The sequence below is a fragment of the Pan paniscus genome, chromosome 11 (genome assembly GCF_029289425.2).
Source record: "Pan paniscus chromosome 11, NHGRI_mPanPan1-v2.0_pri, whole genome shotgun sequence".
NCBI classification, from domain to species: domain Eukaryota; kingdom Metazoa; phylum Chordata; class Mammalia; order Primates; family Hominidae; genus Pan; species Pan paniscus.
The window spans coordinates 4,641,128-4,658,107 of NC_073260.2; the positions used below are offsets into that span (position 1 = coordinate 4,641,128).

General features: G+C 56.2%; 1 protein-coding gene across 2 annotated transcripts in view; it reads right to left on the reverse strand.

Moving 5' to 3' along the window:
* The window catches only part of COL5A1 (collagen type V alpha 1 chain), a 208,283-nt gene that overhangs the window by 117,822 nt on the left and 73,481 nt on the right, over positions 1 to 16,980 (reverse strand). For both annotated transcript variants that reach the window (XM_034929444.4, XM_034929443.4), the window contains exons 5-7: positions 3,290 to 3,421; positions 1,878 to 2,015; positions 97 to 336 (exon numbers count right to left, since the gene is read on the reverse strand). In XM_034929444.4, the coding sequence (XP_034785335.2) occupies positions 97 to 336; positions 1,878 to 2,015; positions 3,290 to 3,421 (510 nt within the window). The remainder of the gene's footprint in view (positions 1 to 96; positions 337 to 1,877; positions 2,016 to 3,289; positions 3,422 to 16,980) is intronic.

Here is a 16,980-nt window from a genome sequence, read left to right on the forward strand (position 1 = left end):
GAGAACTGGAGTAAGAAGGGAGCTCAGCATTGTGGCCCCAGCCCTGGCCCTTGGCCCACTGGCCCAGACCAAACCAATGGGAAGGAAAGAAATTACATTGGAGGAGTTGGAGGTGTCGGCGGTGCTGGTGGGAATTTCGGCCCCAGCGCCTGGGTCTGTGGGCTGGTCGGGGTTCTCCTCCCCCTCGCCATAGGTGAGGTCATCGTACGGTGAGGGCGTGTAGTAGTCCTCACTGGGCACGTAGTCATAGTCCCCAATGCCAATGTCCTCTTCCTTCCCAGCCCCTTCACTGGTTTCAGGCATGGGAGCAGCTTCTGTGGGGGTCGGGGTCAGCTCCTGGGAGCCAAGGGCAGAGACAGCTGGAGTCAGGGCGGAGGCTGGCAGCGGTGCCAGGTCTGGGACTTGCCGCATGTCCGGGTGCAGGCATCTCAGTGGCAACGCCTGGAGCCCAGGCCTGTCAAGAGGCCCAGAGACCTCTTGGGTGCAGGGGCCACCCCCATCCATGGCGCTTGGGGGTAGAGCAAGTGGGAAGAAGGCAGCCCAGCTGCAAGCCCCCAGTCACTAAGCGTGCTCAGAATGGACTCAAACCCACCCAGTTACACACCAGAAAAGGGCGAATCATATCTCAGTATTTAAAAAACAAAAGTAGCAAAACACTCCAGGCTCTCAGAGCAATGTGAGATGACCAGGTCACCTTTCCCTGGAAGGATACACACACGCTCACACACACAGGCTCATGCACACCTGTGCCTGCATGCACACACGCTCACACACACTCACACACACAGGCTCATGCACACCCGTGCCTGCATGCACACACACTCACACTCTCACACACATGCAGGCTCAAGCACACCCGTGCCTGCATGCACACACGCTCACACACACTCACACACACACAGGCTCATGCACACCCATGCCTGCATGCCACATGCTCACACACACACACAGGCTCATGCACACCCGTGCCTGCATGCACACACGCTCACACACACTCTCACACACATGCAGGCTCAAGCACACCCGTGCCTGCATGCACACACGCTCACACACACACACACACAGGCTCATGCACACCCGTGCCTGCATGCACACACGCTCACACACACTCTCACACACACACAGGCTCATGCACACCCATGCCTGCATGCACACACGCTCACACACACTCTCACACACGCAGGCTCAAGCACACCCGTGCCCGCATGCCACATGCTCACACACACTCGTTCATGCACACACACACACCGCCCATGCTCACACCCCACCCTCTTTACCTCTGACAATGGCTCTGAGGCTGGACAGCCTCCTCCCCAGGAGGACACCCACCCATACACACTACTGCACGGGGCCCAGGCCCTGCTAGGTGTGACCCTCCGGCTCTCACTGCCGCTCACGCACCCTCACAACCCTCCCCAATTTCAGAGGTGAGGGGATGACAGCCCAGAGCGGGGAGGACCCGAGGCCGACCTCAGACTGCGTCACCCCCCCGGGGGAGCCCCTGAGCTCTCCTCTCTCCTCTCCCACCACAGCTGCACCTACACTTAAGGAACCCCGAGAACCAAACTCATCCTGGGCCTGCTAGAGCCCTGTGCCTGGCACAGGGTGGGGACCGGGGCCAGGGCCCAGAGATGCTGGCAGATGCTCCCCTGTATACCTTGCATCTCCCAACGTCCTCCTCACGGCGGAAAGCCCGATACGCCCCGTGACAGCAAAGCTCGGATGGCAACAGCCGGCTACCTCACTGAGCTGCCCCCGCAACCTTCACCAGACAGCCCCCAACCCTCTACCCTGACACAACCTCTCCTGGCCTCGCCCTCCCCTGCACCATGGCCTCGAGGGGCCCAGCCCAACCCAGTCCCCCGCTCAGCCCAGACCTCGGGGACCTCTGTGGTTTCTTTGGCAGCTTCCACGGGCTTCTTGCTGGGGGTGGGCTCCTTCCCTAGGTCTTCAGGGTCTTCGTAGTAGGGGTATTCGTAGTAATAGGTCTCACCCTCGCCGTCTCCTTCCGTATACTGAAAGCGAATTGCGGCCCCGTGAGGAAGCAGCAGAGCCCGCAGAGCGACCAGCCTGCTGTCCTTCCTTCCGCAACCTCCAGATCTGCACGCCACGATGCCCCGTCCAGCCCCAGGTGTGAACCTCCCTGTGGGTCCCCGGATGGGGTTCCTCCCTCTCCAGCTCCTTGGAAAGCTGACGCAGCCTCATCAGAAGCACAAGAGAGAAAGCAGGGGGAACACCAGGTCCCCTTGAGCAGTCAGAGAAAGATGAGCCCTCAAAGGTGAAGGCTTCTGGCCCTTTGGAACCCAGGCCAGAACAACCAACAGAATGGCAGTCTGTGCAGCCGTCACCATGTCACCAGCAGGCTCCCGGGCCTTCAGCCCCAAGTCTCAAAGCCCAGGGACCCCACGGGAAGGGCTTCACTGGGACAGAGTAGGCCTCGTCCCGAGCCCATTCCCACACCAGGAGCTGGGAGGAGCCTGGCAGGAGGCCGGGGCAGCAGGGACTCGGCTGGGAGCTCTGTCCTGCCCCTCCTGGGGTTTGTAAGATGTGGCCTGGGCCACAGGGTCCCACAGCTTCCTGAAAGCTACCCTTCCTTCTTTCCTGACTGGTGGTGAAAGAAGGAAGACCCAAGGAGAAATAAACAGGATTTAATATTACGGATGAGAAATGAGAGGCAGTGGGCCCAGGGCGTGGGAGAGCATTTTCATGCAGAGGTGATAGGAAGAACTGCAAATAAGAAAAACTGCAGTGCCGCGAGGGTGTGGGGCGGGAGGGGGAGGACAGCTGACCCATGGACATGGCGGGTCCCAGGAAGAGGGACAAAGGTGTCAGGCACGTGGCTGCCACTCTACAGTACACTTTACACTCAAGGGATCCGAGGGCTGGCCATTCTACAGTAGACAAGCCCAGGCTCCGTCCTCTTTGGCAAGCTGCACATGGCCCCTCCAGTGGATCGAGTCCATGGGGGACACCTGTGGCATCTGTGCTCACAAATACCCCATCAAGGTCAAGCCCAAGGGTGAGAGAGCACTGGGCATTCACCATCAAGGAGCTTGTTCAAAAGGTTAAAGGAGAGGGTTATTGATGACAAACTCTGTGACCCTATCATTCTGGGCAGTGCTATTTAGTAAAGTGAGTCAGATTTCCCAATGTTTACCTCCTAGGTCCCTCCAAATTCTCACCCAGTGGATTTATTTAAAATAAGGGTCCCATGGCTTATGTGTCCCTTCACCAACCATCCCAAGTAGTCTGCTCATGCCCCCCAAGATCCCAGCCAGAGTTAACTCACATATTCATCTGGATTGGGGTCCTGCGACTGTGGGGTGTCAGGTACTGCGGTGTCACAGTCAGGGCTGTAGTGCTCACAGTAATCATAAGCTGCCCGGTGGTCCGAGACAAAGAGCAGCTGCTGGATGTCACCCTGGAAAAGAAGAGACGCTCATGAAAAAGCAGCTCACAGAGCACTCGCATGGGGACCTGGGAGACACAGCCCCATGCCTTGAAGCAGGGGAAAGTCCAGACCAAGCCACAAGACGAGCTTGTCCTCAGAGCCAAACATTCTCCCTAGAAGCTGCCACTCACAAAAGACACTCAAGCTAGGCTGGCCCATCCATCCATCCATCCATCCATCCATCCATCCATCCATCCGTTCACTCATCCATCTACCCATCCATCCATCCATCCATCCATCCATCCGTTCACTCATCCATCTACCCATCCATCCATCCATCCATCCATCCATCCACTCATTCGTTCATCCATTCACCCATCTATCCACCTATCCATCTACATCTACCAGTCCTTCCATCCATTCACCCACCCATACATTCACCCATCCACCCATCCATCCATCTATCCATCCATTTACCCATTCACCTATCCATCCATCCATAAACCATCTATCCATCCTTCCATCTGTCCACTCATTCACTCATCCATCCATCAATCCATCTGCATATATACATGCTTCCATCCATCTACCCATCCATCCATCCACTCTTTCATTCATCCATTCACCCATCTATCCACCTATCCATCTACATCTACCAGTCCTTCCATCCATTCACCCATCCATCCATTCTCCCATCCACCCATCCATCCATCTATCCATCCATTCACCCATTCATCTGTCTATCCATCCATCCATTAAACCCTCTATCCATCCACTCTTCCATCCGTCTGTCCACTCATTCACTTATCCATCCATGCATCCATCCGTCTGCACATACACATCCTTCTATCCATCTATCCATCTATCCACTCATCCTTCAACCCATTCACCCATCCATCCACTCATCCATTCATCCATCTACCTATCCACCTGTCCATCCATCCACCCAGCCATCTATCCACTCATTAATTCATCCATCTATCTATCCATCTAGATACATACATCCTTCCATCCATCTCTCCGTCCCTCTACTCATCCTTCCACCCATCCACCCATACATTCATCTGTCTATCCACCCATCTACCCACCCACCCATCAATCCACCACCCATTCACTCATCCATTTATAAGACACCTGTTGAGCACCTGCCAGATGCCAGTGCAGTGCTGGCAGCTTTTGCCTGTTGTGAGAAACAGCCTGCACTCTCACCCACCCTAGACCCCGAGGGCTTGGAGGTACCCTGCCTCCTTTGCCATTACCCCTCAACCACTGGGGAAGAGAGTATTTTTAAAGAGGTGATGTCTGGTTTCTCAAAAAGTTAAAACTAGAATTACCATATGACCAGTAATTCCAATCTCAGGAACTGAAACAGATGCATAAACAATTCACCCAAATCAGTTCACCCTCCAAACAAAACAGGGACTCAAACAAATAAATGTATACAAGTGTTCATAGTAGCATTAGTCACAATGGCCAAAAGACAAATGCAACCCACATGTCTACCGACAGCTAAATGGATAAACAGAGTGTGGTATATGCATAGAATGGAATATCATTCAACCACAAAAGGGAAGGAAGTACTGCCCCACACTATAAGGCGGATGAACCCACGCTGCTAACAGCTGAACTTTCGGATTCATTGTGAGCAGCCTACAGTCTAACTGTGTCAGCCAGGAAAAGCATGCAAGCACTTATTCCTTCTTCCTCTAACCATGATGTGTAAACAATTTATTCCATTATTCTCTCACCACAATGTGTACACAGGAGAAATAAAAGGGCTGCTACTAGGAATAGGAAATGCAGGTCTCATAAACGCTATCTGCAGAGATGAAGATGACAGGCACACTAGGAGTCACCCTGGCAGCACCCTGGGTGTTCCAAAGCAGAGGATCTTTTGACCATAATCAGATGCATAGAAGCCGACCAATATAGTAATGATTATAGTAATGACAGTGATGACGAATTATATCATGTTTACCACAGATCAAGTACGAGGTAAAGAGCCTGCACGTGGTCTCTCTGTGCCCTCAAGAACCCTATGAATTGTGTCCGACTAATCCCCACTCTACAACAGAGGAAACCGAGGACCTGTGAGGTCACCTGTCCAGGGTCCCCCAGCAGCTGGGGCAGGATCAGCCCAAGGCAGCCTGCAAGATGCCAACCACTACACGCCCCACCACACTCAAGGGAGGGAAAAGAACTTGGAGGACCATGTCCAGGTGCTCCGGTCCTGGAGACGGTGGCGTCTCCGGTCCCGCCACCAGAGACAGTGCCGCAGGCAAGGGGACTTGGGGCAGGGCCAGGTGCTGAGTGCTCTGGGTCTGGAGCTCATCTTGCCACCCTGCATCACATCTGCACACTTTTCCAGAGCCACAGTAGCCAGCGGGCTGCAGGGTCAGGGTGCCCAACCCCATCTGGAGGATGGCAAGTTCTCCACGGTTCATCCGAGCCTGGTTCACCCGAGCCTGGTTCACCTGAGCCTGGTTCATCAGAACCTTCACTCCAACCAAGCAGAGGCACCACCTCCCCCGCCGAGGCCCCTCTCTGGGCCAGGAGGAGTCTAGTGACAGCTTTGTCTCTGCCTTGAAGATTCTGGCCTGCAGCCGCGGTGGCTGTGACGTGGCTTTGCGCTGTGTACTTCTGACCCTGGCGAGTCACCCTCAGTCCCAGGGTGCCAGTGTTCTGGGAAGGGCTGGGAGACATTCACAGCTGTGAGCTCTGTGCGCACACCCATCATTGTTCCGAGGGCTGCTCTCTTCCACGAAGACTTTTGGTGCGAGGGTCTGGCCACAGCAAGACAGGCACTGAGACTTGGATGGAGCGGGTGGGAGCACCACAACCACTGCGCACACGGGCGGGGCGGAGGGAATCCCAGCCCGCAGGCACACTTGGAAAAGCAGTAAGCTCTGTGCTGCCGGACAGGCCCGGCCCACATGCCAGCTCCAGCCGTTGCCTGGCTGTGTGGCCTGGGATGAGCCTGTTCACACACACCTCTCTGCTCCCTGCTTTCTCTCTGAAAAAATTAGCATAAAACGGCAGCATTGACCTCACAGAGCTGTGGAGTCCTCCAGGCAAAACTCCTTGCATGCAGAAGGCACTCAATAAGTAATGCAAAAGATTTTGAGGTCAATGGGGGAAGGCATGTGCTCAGGAAAAGCCCTCAGCAGGCAGTAGGTTTGGAGGAACTGGGGGTCAGCAGGGGGCTGATGCAGGACACAGGGTGGGGGCCCAACAGCAGGTGTGAGAGGGTGGCAGGGAAGAGGCCACAGCAGCCAGGACAGTGCTCCTGAGAGGGGAGGGAGTGGTGCAAGGCAGGGGCCGAGGGGAGGACCTCGGGGCTCAACAGGAAACGGCTCTCAGCACCAAAAAGGGGAAGAGAGTGGGGTATGTGTCTGTGGTTATCATGGGTGACCCCAACTTGTGTTTAAAAACCTCAAATGATGAGCGAGGAGCTCAGAACCCTCCCCAAGCCCACCCAACTCTCTAGGCAGCAGCTCTGCCAGGTGGTAAGTTCCTGCTCCTGACTTCAGCCACACATCCACATCCATACCTGCCTCTGAGTCAGAGGCAGACGGACCCACCTTTCTCGGCACTACTGTGCCATAGCCTGGCCTCAGCCCTTCTGCCCACCTGCCCCTGCCTCGCCCCATCCAGAAGGGTGCAGCCAGGGTTCTGAGGTCCGTCCGGTGCCTGGGTGCATGCCAGCACCTGTTCCCTTGCAGGACTCAGGACTCACAAGGGAAATTTCTGTCACCTCCATTTAACAGATAGAAGAGGCTGGTACAGGAGACATCACTGGCCCCAACTGCAGAGCCACAGAAGCAGTGGCCAGGACCTGGAGCCTATGCGTGCAGTGGGGCCCCTGACACTAGCTGACCCAGCCCTGCCTCCCCGTCTCCACATCTCAGAACAGATGGAGCAGCACAGAGACGGGTGCTCTCCCTGCAGGCATCAGGCCCAGAGCATGGGGCGTCCCTGGCCGCCACGTACCTACTGCCTCATCTGAAGTTTCAGGGACTGTAACCCCCCGCATCACCCCACATCATGGACAGCACCGCCGAGCCCCCTCCAACCCGGGTCCTTCCTCTCCGCAGGGTGCCTCAGGACAGCGGTGCCTCAGGACAGCGGTGCAGGAAGCAGCTGAGGGTTGGCGGTCGTCGGGAGCTGAGCTTGCACCTGTTCCCTGGGCTGGGGCATCTGCTGGGCTGAGGAGGGCGCTGGGTGACAGGTTCCTCTCCTTCCAGACTTCACCTCGGGGGCTGTGACCCACAAAGGGACAGAGCACGGGGACGGGGAGTGACCGAGGACAGCTACCTGCTGCTGCCCCCTGCCCCTGAGACCCCATCACAGTAAACTGGGGGCATTTTGAGGAGGAAGCAAGAGTGGGGCCCTGATGAGCACAGCCCTCAGCATTTCACACCTTCCCTCCGCGACACCAACCCTCAAACGGGATGCCCCACTCTCCACCCGCTGAGGCCAGCAGAGCTGCCCACCTGCCTCACCTCCCTCTCCCTCTTTCTCCTCTCTCTCCCCCATCTTTGGATGTCAGAGGCTCCTGGCCCATGTTTCAAATTCTCCAGCAGACAAGGAGGAACAGTGAAGCAAAACCACACACTTTTATTAAGCAACATGACTTCTGGATCACATTTCATCCAATTCAAATAAAATATGTTCTCCTTTCAACTGGCAATTTGACATCTGAATATATGTTCTCCAAAGGCACTTCAAAGAAGGAAGAGAAGCCTCAGGGGCATTCAGGGGAAGCTGTGGTCCTGGGCCCTGGTACATCCCTGGATCCAGCTCTGCTTCCCCGGAAGCCCCAAGCGCCTCGGATCATGGGCGTGTCCGGCACAACCCCATACCCCAGGGTGTCCAGCACAGCGGCCATACCTTGCAGGCCCTGCATAAGGCGCTGGCACTGGTCTCAGTGCATGTGGGCACACAGCACCCAGGCACACCTGCACGACCATCAGGGCCCAAGGCTAGGTAACGAACACCCACGAAGCGGGACAAAGCCTGAGGTGTCCCCAGGTGCCCGGCGCTCTGATCCCAGGCTGACCTGGCCCTCAGCCAGCCCTGCTTTGTGGCCTGCCCACCACAGCCCCAGACTGCAGCAGTGAACACACAATAGTAGGACTGGGCATGAGGTCCCTTCACTTCGAGAACCCCCTCCTCTGCAAATGCACGTGCTTCTTTCGAATCATTTCCCCACCAAATCCTCAGGTGGATTTTCACACTAGAAAGAGCCGGTGTGTTCTGCGGGCACCACTGCCAAAGGGCAAGGGTCTGCCAGGCCCTACACCACCCCCGTGGAGAAGGAGAAACCGAGGCGCAGGTGCTAAGGCTCAGGCTCAGAGTGCTGCAGAAGCAGGGTCGCTCTAGACCTGGATCCTGGCCCAGGGCTCTTTCCAGCCTGCCCACTGCTTCTTCCCTACACACGCAGGTGAGGGAGGGGCCCCTGAACACCTGGGTGCCCAGCAAGGCTGTTGAGGAGGAGCTTCTCTGCAGGACCCCAGGCAGATGGGGCCGTAGTGAGGGATCTGCTCCAGGCTCCAAGACAGAGCGGATGCCTCCCCTGAAGCCCAGCAACCTCCCACGGGCCAGCCCCATGGCTGCACGAGCTAGCGCTCCTTCTGTGCCACCTTCCAGGCAGGGCTGAGAAGAGGGCTCTGTGATGTCTGCACCCCCACAAGGACTGGGAGGAGGAGGAGCTGAAGCAGAGGGAAAGGCTGTAACCCACCCCACAGGACTCCAGTGAGACACCTGCCTCTGCCCTGGGCCACCCCTGGGGCCACCTGATTCCTGCGAGTCCAGAGGCTCAGGTACATGGGACTTCCAGCTCTGCCCTCGGGGCTGTGGGTTTGTGGCTAGTCCACTGTTCAGAGCAGAGACGAGATAGTGATGGGATCCAAACACAGTCATGGGGTGCCATGGGGTGACGAGAGGCACAGAACAGCCCTAACGGGGTCATGGGGGGTCCTGGGCAGCCCTGTATGGGTACTATGGGGAGGTTACAGGGTGGTCCTAGATGGGGTACTAGGGGGGAGCCTGGGCAGCCCTGGATGGGGGTCCCATGGAGGGGACATCTGACAGCCCTGGATGGGGACAGTTGAGGGGGCTCTAGAGGGTTATCATGGGGGGTCCTGGATGGAGACAGTGAGGGCCACACTGAAGTCCTCCTGCATCCCTGAGACCCGTGTCCATCACTAGACTGATGAAAGATGTGATGGGTCCAGGGTGAGAGAGGCATCTTCCCTGACTCACACGCAGCCACACACTGTGTCCTACCCAGCAGGTGACTCCCGCGGAACCCTGGGATCCCCAGAGACTCCATGTGGTGGGTCTGAGGGGGCCTGGGATTCAGGAGCCATAACTGCTCATGAGATTCTAAGATGCAGCCAGGCCTGGAGCCGCCCCTCACAGACCTTGAAGGCAGCTGTGGATGCGGGGACGCCCCTCCTTCTGTCAGTGGTACCCTGGCAGTTCCTGAGCCTGCACTCCTCCTTCTGGAACATTCACTCAGAGTCGGCTCCTCTCTGGAAGCCAGGTCAGCATGTGGAGACGTCCAGCCCAGCCACCTACCAGCCAGGCAACCAGCCCCTGGGAGCCACAGTCTCCCCATTTCATCACAGGAAATCTCAGCCTCCCCTGATCCCCTCCAGGCTGTGTGGACCAAACACACAGCTCTGCCCGAAGCTCACGAAAGCCCTAGGCAGAACTCTGCCCTGGTGCCCTCAGAATCCTTCTCAACCCAGGGCTTCCGGCAGCCACTCCCCAGTGTGCTGGAGAGGACATGCCCAGCCCAGCCACCATAATCTGGCACACACTGTCTTTCAAATACAAAGCTAGGATCACAACTTCATGTTGTATGCTGAGAGCATTTTCACAATGCATCCTGTGATATGAAACCAAGCTCCAAACTACAGACCAGGAAAATTGGTCGATGAAGCCTCCTCTCCCGGTGGAGCCTTGCCCGGCACTGGCCGGCGGGAGGTGCTGGCAGCCTGGAAACAAAGGGCCAGGGGCTGGTGGGCAGCCCCTGCTTGGGCTTGGGTGAGCTCGTGGTTTTTCAGGGGATGGGGACAGGAAGCTGGAGCTTGGGGCTGGGTTACAATGCGCATGCACAGCCAAAGAAACCCCAGAGAGACCTCAGCCTGCAGCCTTCCAGGACCCAACCCTGGGCCTCTAAGAGGCTGGCTGTAGGTCAGAATTGCCCAGTGGGCCGTGCCCTGACCCTTCCTGAGGCACTGAGGCACCCCAGGAATTTCTTAGCTGCAGCTGCCCTCTCAGACGGGTGGACTCTGACCCCAAGAACCTCCAAGCAGCCTGACCACGACCTCAGAAAGGCCCATGGTCCCCACAGTCCCCCTCCCAGGTGCTATCAGAGCCCCTGGCACACAAGCACAAGGAACCAACCTGATGCCCTGCCCAGCAGTGGCCTGTGGCTCTCTTCTGATGTCACATCTAACTGCCAGGTTTCATGGCACACATCCAATCCCTGAGCAGGGCAACAGGTGTCACCTCCGACCTTCTTCAGACATGCCCCTTCTCCACCCTTCATTGCTTTCTCCCCATCCTCCGTCCTCTTACCAACGATGGCAGCCGCCTCCTTCCTGAGCCGCCCCCTTGCCCTGGAAAGGAAGAGGCTGATCGCCACCCAGGATATGGAGCATGATGTGCCGCCCTGCCCCTGTCCTGCCCTGCCCTGGCCATGAGATGAGTGTGTGAAGTGCTGTGTCTCACTTGCTGCTGTCCTCTTCGTGCTGTTTTCCAGCCCTCCTGCAGGGCCAAACACCCACTGGACGCAGGGAAGCCCAGCCAGCAACCCCACACTTGTAGGCCCATGGCCCGCTTGCAGGCCAAGCGCCAGGATCTGGGGTTGGCTGGTGTGTTGTGTGACTATGTGTGTGCATACATACGTGTGCGTGTATGTGTCCGGTACCATGTTGATGCAGGTGTGCACATGGGTGCAGGAGGCCATATGTGTACTGTGCACATATGTTTTGCATTCACGTGTGCGGTGTGTGTGTGTGACATACAGGCCTACGTCGTGTGCACAGTATACATGCATGTGTATGTGTGACATGGGTGCGTGCACGCACTTTTATGCATATGTATATGATATGGCATGCCTTGTGTGCATATGTGAACAGGTATGCATGTGTGTGGCACACATGGGTCCTGGCACAGCACTGGAGATGGCCCCGAGGTGCCTGGGACTCAGTCCCCTCCCTCAACAACAGCCCACAGTTCTTTGAGGCTGCTTGTCCTAAGCCCACCCCACTTCCCCGCTCCAACGTGACAGGCTGTGTTGACATGTCAGATATCCTCAGCGTGCACCGCCTGTGCCCGGCATGCTTCGGGAAAGACCCTGGTGTTTCACACTGACCCAATTCCCAGCCCTACCTCACGCCTCGGCAAAAGGGACTTATCTTACAGGTCTGGCCCTACTCCCATTCTTGCAGCTCCCCCAGGAGGAAGGCAAGGTCTCCTTTCCATTCTCCCATCCCCATTTCACAGATGCAGCAATGGAGGGTCTGAGAGGCAGCGTCACTCTCGCAGGGCACATGGGAGGAGGGCTGACTGGGGCTCCTGAGTCTCTGCCTGCGGCCCCCACAGTCCCCACCCCAGAGCTGCCCACCTTGGAGTCAAGGACATCATGCCAAGTCACACATCCTGCACACAGAACGGCCGTGGGCTCCCAGTTCCCAAAACATTGTCCCATCACCCACACAGCCCTAGGAGCACCTGCCCAATTCACCTGGCAGATTCAGGCTTCTCCTGTTCCACATCTTGGCTTCCCGGGCTGAGCCCCTGAACCACTCTGCTCAACTTTAAAAGCCAAGACCCAGCACCAGCAGCTCCAGACAGCTGGCCCTGTGGCTGCCCAAAGAAGCAGGTGGCAGCCGTTTTCATGCCATTCCTCGTTCTGATAACTGACCATTTTCCCCCTTTACATTCCTGGATTCTGCCCCCTGCCAGGTCATTAAAGTGCCCTGGAAGTTTCCACCACCAGGCCAGGGTCATTACGGCCATTCCGCTCTGCTGCAGAGCCTCTGCCCACGGCGCAATTGGCAGCCACGTTTGACGGAAGATGGGTCGGCGGCCACGGCGGGAGCATGTTGTCCTTGGCTCTGGCAGAGACGGGAGCATTTTGCTGAGAGAATCAGTTCTGCCTTTTCTGCTAATGAGACTGTATCCAGGCTGCGTCTCTGTTGTGAGCTGAGGAAATTGCAAAGTTTTCATTGGAGAGCCTCGTAAGCCTGGGGCCATGGAGACGGGAAACATGGACCTCACCAAATTAGAGGCTCCCGTGGCCGCGGCCCCCCAGCCTAGGCTGCTTCTCATGATGCTGCTCCCTCTAATCGCATGCTCAGTGCCTCCTCTGCCATTTAATCGTGCACTCCTCCTTTCAACCCAATCCCCCCATCCCTGGGTTGAGCCAGCCCCCCACGACTGCCTGGCACCCAGGCCCCCTCCTCGTCCAACCGAAACAGGGTCCACAGGAATCCCAGCTGAGCACTCTGCTTGTCCCGCAGACTTTATCATCTAATTTTACCCAGAGCACTTCGTGCTGGTAAACAGAGAGACACAAATAATTATTTAAGACAAACCCTTCTTGTTCGAGGCTGTGGGAGAAGCGGTCGGCAAGCATGTTGTCCATGAGAGATTGTTCTGCCACTGCCAGGCCCTGCCACAAACCTCCCCTGTCCTGGCAGGCGGGCACGTTGTCCAACCTCCCATACAAAACGCAGCCCAGCTGAGTTAACACGCCGACTGGGAGGGACGGAGGCCGGGAGAGCCACCGGCAGCGCTAGGGCCTGGAGCTGGGTTCACCTGGGCCCACATCCGAATCCTGCCCCTTGCTGGCTGAGTGATCTCAGGTGTGTTCGCAAACATGCTTTCCCCTTCTGAAGCTGGGGATGGAACAACGCTGGCCCCAGAGGCCGCTGGGAGGGTGGAGTCTGGCCCTGGGCTCTGCAAACAGGAGCTAAGAACACGACTGCATTCCCCGCAAGTACAGTGCCGTCATCAGCAGTCTCTTGCACGGGGCTTCCCTCCCGCTGGGCCCGGCGGATTCTGACAGACACTGCCAGAGCAGCTTGGCCGGACGCCACCGGTGCCCCTTCTCCACGAGCCACTTCCTTGATGTCCTTAGTGCTGCGCACGTAGGAGACCACCAGATCCCCCCATTCCAGCTGCCATGGGCCCAGACCAGTCACATTTACAATCTCGCTTTGATGTTCTTCATCCGTGAGTCATACAAAATGGAAAAACAAAATGCCCCCAAGCCAGTGAGGTCTAAATAATTTTTTCCATGGTTTTCACAGCACCTGTGAGAACGAGTTTCACACTATTAACGAGAGTGTCAGAGAAATATTTTCATGTCGTCGGAAATTGCTTTCTGCTGTCCCCGCCATGTCCTCGCTCGCTGCCTCCAGTCCCAGTCCAATTCTCACCTGCAGCCACCAGCCCAAGACGTGTAGGGTCAAGTCTACTCACAACAGCTCCGGGTGCGAGGCTGCAAAATGACACATCTGTGTCTCCATCATGGGGGCGGGCCGCATGGGTGCAGAGAAGGGGCATGATCAGGTCACAGCCTCATGCACACCCTGAAGCTGGCCACAGGGACTGAAGGGTCAGCTCAGCAAACTCGGAGAGGGGGCCTCATCTCTAGACCAAGGGACGAAATGGCAGCACCAATGGCAGGGGTTGGGGGGCAGGTCCACCTCCTCAAAGACTTGCTCTCTCCAAAGGGTGTGGGTTCACGTCCTCAAAGACTCGCCATCCAAAGGGTGGCGACCTCACCAAGGCCTGCACTTGTGGCTTGGGCAGTGCACGCTTGAGCTGCTCCTTCCTTCTCCACATCTTGACTTTCGGAGCAGCGGGCCTGCAGACACTGTTTTATGGCACACGGGGCATCGCTGAGCACAGGGGACGTTCACTCGGTCCAGGCTCCCCAGAAGGAAGCCACCTGACCCTTGGCAGCACTGCCCGAGAAGAATGGCACAGGGAAGGCACTGACCACAGGAGGCCTGGGCACCGGGTCCCTCCCTTGTCATCTGTGAGGATGTCAGCGTATGACTAATTACTCCAGGCCTCCATTTGTTGATAAAAGAGGATAATAAGATCTACCTCATAGAGCAGAGGACTAAATGGGATTGCACCAGAACACTCCCCAGAGCAATCAGCATCCACTAGCACAGCCTCCACAGCCACCACCAGCACCAAAACCACAGAACCACCACACTGCTAGCATCACAACCACCACCAGCAGTGCTACCAGCACCAGCAGCGCTACCAGCACCAAAACCATAGAACCAACACACTACTAACATCATTACCACCACCATCACCACCACCAGCATCACCAGCATCACCACCACCACCATCACCAGCGTCACCACCACCAGCATCACCATCATCTTCATCACTACCATCACCAGCATCACTACCACCACTATCATCACCTCCATCACCACCTTCACCAGAATTGTGGGGAAAAGAAAGAGAGATCAGACTGTTGCTGTGTCTATGTAGAAAGAAGTAGACATAAGAGACTCCACTTTGTTCTGTACTAAGAAAAATTCTTCTGACTTGAGATGCTGTTAATCTGTAACCTTACCTCTAACCCTGTGGTCGCAGAGACATGTGCTGTGTCGACTCAAGGTTTAATGGATTTAGGGCTATGCAGGATGTGCTTTGTTAAACAAATGCTTGAAGGCAGCATGCTTGTTAAAAGTCATCACCACTCCTTAATCTCAAGTACCTAGGGACACAAAACACTGCAGAAGGCCGCGGGGACCTCTGCCTAGGAAGGCCAGGTATTGTCCAAAGTTTCTCCCTGTGTGATAGTCTGAAATATGGCCTCATAGGAAGGGAAAGACCTGACCATCCCCCAGACTGACACCCATAAAGGGTCTGTGCTGAGGAGGATTAGTAAAAGAGGAAGGCCTCTTTACAGTTGAGATAAGAGGAAGGCATCTGTCTCCTGCTCGTCCCTGGGCAATAGAATGTCTTGGTGTAAAACCGGATTGTATATCCCATCTACTGAGATAGAGGAAAACCGCCTTAGGGCTGGAGGTGAGACATGCTGGCAGCATACTGCTCTTTAATGCACCAGATATGTTTGTGTATGTGCACATCAAAGCACAGCACCTTTTCTAAACTTATGATACAGAGACATTTGTTCACGTTTTCCTGCTGACCCTCTCCCCACTATTACCCTATTGTCCTGCCACATCCCCCTCTCTGAGATGGTAGAGATAATGATCAATAAATACTGAGGGAACTCAGAGACTGGTGCTGGCAGGGGTCCTCCGTATGCTGAGCGCCGGTCCCCTGGGCCCATTTTTCTTTCTCTATACTTTGTCTCTGTGTCTCTTTCTTTTCTCAGTCTCTCGTCCCACCCAACGAGAAACACCCACAGGTGTGGTGGGGCAGGCCACCCTTCAAGAATCACCATCACCACCACAATCACCTCCACCACCACCTTCACCAGCATCACCACCACTACCATCACCTCCACTACCACCTTCACCAGCATCACCACCACCACCACTATCATTGCCTCCACCACCACCACCACCATCACCTCCACCACCACCTTCATCATCATCACACCATCACAATCACCTCCACCACCACCTTCACCAGAATCACTATCACTACCACATCACCTCCACCACCACCTTCATCAGCATCACACCATCACAATCACCTCCACCACCACCTTCACCAGAATCACTATCACTACCACATCACCTCCACCACCACCTTCATCAGCATCACCACCTTCACCACCTTAACCTCCACCACCACCTTCACCAGCATCACATCATCACAATCACCTCCATTACCACCTCCACCAACATCACCACCACCATCACCACCATCACCTTTACCACCACCTCCACAAGCATCACCATCACCACCATCACCTCCACCACCACCATCACCACCACCACCATCACCTCTATGGCTACCATCACCAGCATCACCACCACCACCACCATCACCACCATCACCACCTTCACCAGCATCACCACCATCACCTTCACAACCACCTCCACAAGCATCACCATCACCACCATCACCTCCACCACCACCATCACCTCTACGACTACCATCACCAGCATCACCACCACCACCACCATCACCACCATCACCACCTTCACCAGCATCACCACCACCACCGCCACCACCATCATCACCACCATCACCTTCACCACCACCTCCACAAGTATCACCACCACCATCATCACCTCCACCACCACCATCACCACCACCACTATCACCTCTACGACTACCATCACCAGCATCACCACCACCACCACCATCACCACCATCACCTTCACCACCACCTCCACAAGCAACACCATCACCACCATCACCTCCACCATCACCATCACCACCACCACCATCACCTCTATGACTACCATCACCAGCATCACCACCACCACCACCATCACCACCGTCACCATCTTCACCAGCATCACCACCACCACCATCATCACCACCATCACCTTCACCACCACCTCCACAAGTATCACCACCATCATCACCTCCACCACCACCATCACCACCAC